At 36.3% G+C, this 4,993-nt stretch overlaps 1 protein-coding gene across 1 annotated transcript; it reads left to right on the top strand.

Moving 5' to 3' along the window:
• Positions 1-1,777: 1,777 nt before the first annotated feature.
• Positions 1,778-2,713, top strand: LOC142164217 (uncharacterized). Its single transcript, XM_075221675.1, has 3 exons — positions 1,778-1,967; positions 2,052-2,371; positions 2,471-2,713. Exons 1-3 carry the CDS (start codon positions 1,778-1,780, stop codon positions 2,711-2,713), a joined length of 753 nt encoding a protein of 250 aa, XP_075077776.1.
• Positions 2,714-4,993: the final 2,280 nt, after the last annotated feature.

Genomic DNA, 4,993 nt, shown 5'->3' with positions numbered 1-4,993 from the left:
AATAGCGATTGTTTGGTTTAGAGGCAAGTTGTAATGTAAGGATAAGAATTAGTGAAATAAGAATTGTATAATGCATAAATATCTCTTGTCAAATAGTTAGTTTGATATATCACATAATAGTATACAATAAATAATTAAACATAATTGTGTACTTTTTAAACAAAACTTTTTTTTTATTGTTATTATGAATGTTAAACTTCATCATTTTAATTCATGTATTAGTAGTATTCTTATTTTTATTTCGCATTCTATCTCACTTAAAGTAATACAATATATAAATTTCGGCAAAATTTACATATGCATTATTTATTAGAACAAAAAGGAGAATATTGAAGCCTCTCGAAAGCTCTCGGCGTAGGATAGTGTGACTTTGCTATTTTGCGTCAATCCCACCGAAAAATGCCGCGAGGCTGGCCTCGACGTCATACAATTACCGTGGATCTGAGAGATTTAGCAGCGAAGGAAGTAGATAGAGAACCAACTGAGAAATTAGAAGAAGAAGCTAAGAAAACCAATGGAACAGTAACGAACAAACCAATGGAACAGTGGCCAGCTTTAGCAAAAGGAGCTAAAACACCACCATTGATTGCAGGAAGTTCAAATTCAGCTCAATCGGAACCTAACAAGAGTGCTATTACTGTAATTAATGAATCTAAGAGGAGTGAAGCTGGAAAAGGTATGGGAGATAATGATGCTCAAAGGAAATTGGAGAACCCTGCTTTGGCAAATGCAACGATGAAATGGAAGAGTTTATTTGCTGAGAATAAAATAGCAACTCGAGGTATGAATTTACAGTATATTGCTCCTACGATTAAGAATGGAGTTAAGGTAGCTAAATTAGACAAAGAGGTTGCGGAGCGAGCTACTGAAAAATGGAGAATGGTTGTGATTATGTATGTAGTGGGTGAAACTCCTACTATTGCTGCGTTTGAAAGATTTGTCTCGTTCCAGTGGAACTTTGCTGCAAAACCATCAATATACCTTCATATATTTTGTGGTTAAATTTGACACAATAGAGGATAGAGATGTTGTGCTCTATTCAGGGCCATACATGATGAATAGCAAGCCTGTGGTTGTTAAAGTGTGGACTGCGACTTTTGATTTTGCAAATGAGGTATTGAAAACCATACCATTATGGATTCAATTGCCTAAGCTACCACTTAATTGCTGAGAGGATGATTCATTGAGTAGAATTGGGAGTACTCTGGGAATACATATATATGTAGGTGTCTGTACTACTAAAGTTGAACGTATTTCATATGCTCGAATTCTAGTGAAAATGGATGTGACTAAGCCACTTTCAAAACAGATTATGGTAGAAGATCCCAATGGCAGGGAGTTTGAGCAAAATATTTGGTATGATTGGATGCCCTAGTATTGCACTAAATGTCTTCAATTGGGACATGTTTGCCAAGAACCACAGAAGGAAGAAACAAAGAGGAAGAGATCAAAACCCACAACAGTTTTGGAGGAGGAAAGGGCAAGTGGAAGAGAAGCAGGACAAAGAAGTTGCTCCACAAGTTCTAAAGCAGGATGACAAACAAAAAGGAATAGAGCAGACACAGAAAGAATTTTCACCACAAAGGCAGGAGGAGGATGAAGGATGGCAGACAGTGAAGAGTAAATCTACAGCAAAGAACTCAAAATATGGGGGGATAAGTATAGCAAGTGGAAGCAGTACACCAAATCCTTCAAATTCAATGCTAATAAGTTTGGGGTCTAGTAGTAAGAACAGATGGGATGTGATGCAGGAGACTGCTGATCCATTCATACCTAGATGAAGATAGTAGCATGGAACGTTAGAGGATTGAATAAAGTATATAAGCAAAAAGAAACAAAGAAATATATTAGCGACAATAAGGTAGGCTTAATAGCTATTATTGAGAACAAGGTGAAGCAGCATATGGTAGGGAAAATCATACAAACAATTGCGAAGAACTGGAAATGGAATGACAACTATGTAGCTAGTACTTAAGGAAGAATATGGGTAGTGTGGGATTCGGGAGTAGTGGAGTTTATACAGCATAGTTACTCTGAGCAGATGATCACAGGGAAGAATATATTAATGGAGAGCAAGGAAGAATTTTGGCTCTCAGCAATATATGGTCTGCATACTATTGAACAAAGGAAGAACATGTGGGAGGAGTTAACACAATTACATAGGGAGCTAAAGGGACCTTGGATTGCAATGGGAGATTATAATGCAATACAAAGTTGGGAAGATAGGTACAATGGAAATCCTGTTATGAAAGTAGAGATAAAGGATTTCACTGATTTCTTAGACAATACAGGAATGATAGAACTCAGATATGTTGGGAGGGAGTTTACATGGACAAATAGTCATGTCCATAACAAAATAGACAGAGCATTAGTAAATGATGGATGAATGATGAGTATGAGGCAATTGGAGGTGGTGGTGCAGGACCCTTTATTTTCTGACCACACACCTTTGTGCCTTTGTTTTGAGCAGGAACAACAGAATAATCCAAAGCCTTTCAAATTTTTCAACAACCTAACTGAGCACAAAGAGTTTGAAGGCATAGTCAAAACAACATGGGAGATGAACATGCAAGGATCAGCAATGAAAAGAGTTTGGTTGAAGCTTAAAAGATTGAAGAATGGACTGAAGCAGCTACATAAAGAGGAGTATAGCGCAATTCATGAGAAGATTACAATCATAAGGGGGAGCTACAGAGGATTCAGGTGCAAATGAGAGACCCAAACCATTCAGAGGCTTTGAAGAATGATGAAAAGGATCTAAAAAGAGAAACTAGAAAAATGGAGTACAATTGAGAAGAGTATACTGAAACAGAAGTCCAGGATCTAATGGCTGAGGCTAGGGATTCAAATTCAACTTTCTTTCATGCTAGTATAAAGAACATGAATGCTCAAAAGAAAATTACAAAGCTAGTCACCCAAGCAGGTTTGCATACACATAATCAGGAGGAAGTACAACAGGAAATCATTCAGTTCTATCAGAAACTCTTAGGAACAGCTGCAGAGGAGATTTCAGCTATTGAACTAGATGTGATGAAGAAAGGAAGCATACTAACAAGAGCACAAGAAGCAAAACTGATAGAAACTATGACAGGGAAACAGATTGTCCAAGCACTACAAAACATAGATGATTCCAAAGCCCCAGGGTGCGATGGGTATAATTCACTATTCTTTAAAAAGACATGGGAAATTATAGGGGATGAAGTAGTGGAGGCAGTCAGGATTTTTTTTATAACATCAGAAGTGTACAAGCCAATCAATTGCACTACAGTGACCTTAGTTCCTAAAGTACAGAATCCATCAAGAATTTTTGAGTTTAGACCAATATCATACTATACTACCATTTATAAAATCATCTCCAAAATCATAACTAGCAGGCTTCAAGAGGTTATGGACTACTTGGTTGATGATAGCCAATCAACTTTTGTTCCAGGGAGGATAATTTCAAATAACATCATTCTAAGCCATGAGATAGTAAAAAGTTACAACAGGAAGGATATTACTCCAAGATGTTGTATGAAGATTGATATGAAGAAGGCATATGACTCTGTTGAGTGGTGTTTCTTAGAGCAGATTCTGGATCAATTATGTTTCCCATAGGTGTTCATTACATGGATCATGAAATGTGTAACTACAGTTTTCTACTATATACTTATAAATGGTAATCCTATGAAGCCTTTTCCAGCAAAGAAGGGACTGAGACAGGGTGATCCTATTCCCTTTTTTGTTTGTTCTAGTAATGGAATACTTCACAAGAATGTTAAAGGGACTAAAGGAGAACATGTTTTTCAAATATTCATCCAAAGTGTGCTAAGTTAAACATAGTACAACTCAGCTTTGCAGATGATTTGCTATTGTTTTGCAAAGGAGATATGGAATATGTGAAAGCACTTTATGCTTGTTTTCAAATGTTTTCTAAGGTTTCTAGGCTGGAAGCAAATGTGGAGAAAAGTAGTGTATATTTTGTAGGAGTGAATCAAAAATTGTAGTTTGATATATTGGATCATCTAGGTTTCTTAAAGGGTGAGCTTCCTATAAGATACCTAAGGGTCCCTCTCAATACAAAAAGATTACCAGTTACTCAGTGTAAGCCACTAATTGATAAGATCATTGGCAGAATTACTAGCTGGACATCAAAGTTCTTGTCTTATGCAGGGAGATTGCAACTCATTAAAAGTGTTCTCTTCTCAATACAAACTTTCGGGTCTCAAATTTTTACTTTACCAAGGAAGTTGATACAAATGATTGAGAGTGTATGTAAAAGGTTTCTCTGGACATGAGGTGTTGATGTATCACATAAGGCACTTATTGCTTGGGATAAAATCTGTATGCCTAAAGTAGCAGGGGGAAGAACATTATGGACATCCAACTGTGGAACAAGGCAGCTGTGTGCAAATTGCTGTGGAATATATGCAACACATATATAGAATCTGTTTGGCAACATGTGTCTATCACATATGGCATGAAAGGAACTTGAGGATTTTTCAAGGGAAAGCTAGGCAGAAGAAGGCCATTATATGGGTAATAGCACAGGAAATTCATAGTCGTGGAAGTAAATACAAGAAGTTAGATAGGAAGTTACAAGAGATGAAGGAGTATCCTAGACTATGAGTTAGTAGTAGACTGTTTGCTGTTTTTTTTGTTTGTTTGTAATTAGGAGAAACATAAGAGTATAGGACTTGTGGCATGATGTCTAAGATCCTAATGAACGGGAATTGTAAAGATTATACTTGGTTTGTGAAATAAAAATTTTTACTTCCAAAAAAAGGATAATATTGTATTAATTAATATTAATTTTTATGTAGAGATTAAATCTCCTCAAATCTCAACCTAAAAAGGTGTATAAACTAAGGCTTATTCTTGTGTCAAGATTATTATATATCTTCTAAAACCCCAACCAAACGACCCCTAAGGCCCTACTCGCATTTCACTTTAAATTGAAGTCCCTTCTTGCAATTATAACAAGTATAAATCCGCCCGTTCCATAAAAAGGTAT

This window comes from Nicotiana tabacum, chromosome 1 (genome assembly GCF_000715075.1).
Source record: "Nicotiana tabacum cultivar K326 chromosome 1, ASM71507v2, whole genome shotgun sequence".
In the NCBI taxonomy this organism is placed as follows: domain Eukaryota; kingdom Viridiplantae; phylum Streptophyta; class Magnoliopsida; order Solanales; family Solanaceae; genus Nicotiana; species Nicotiana tabacum.
The sequence above is the reverse complement of the archived record's forward strand: the minus strand, read 5'-3'. Positions and strand labels throughout refer to the sequence as shown.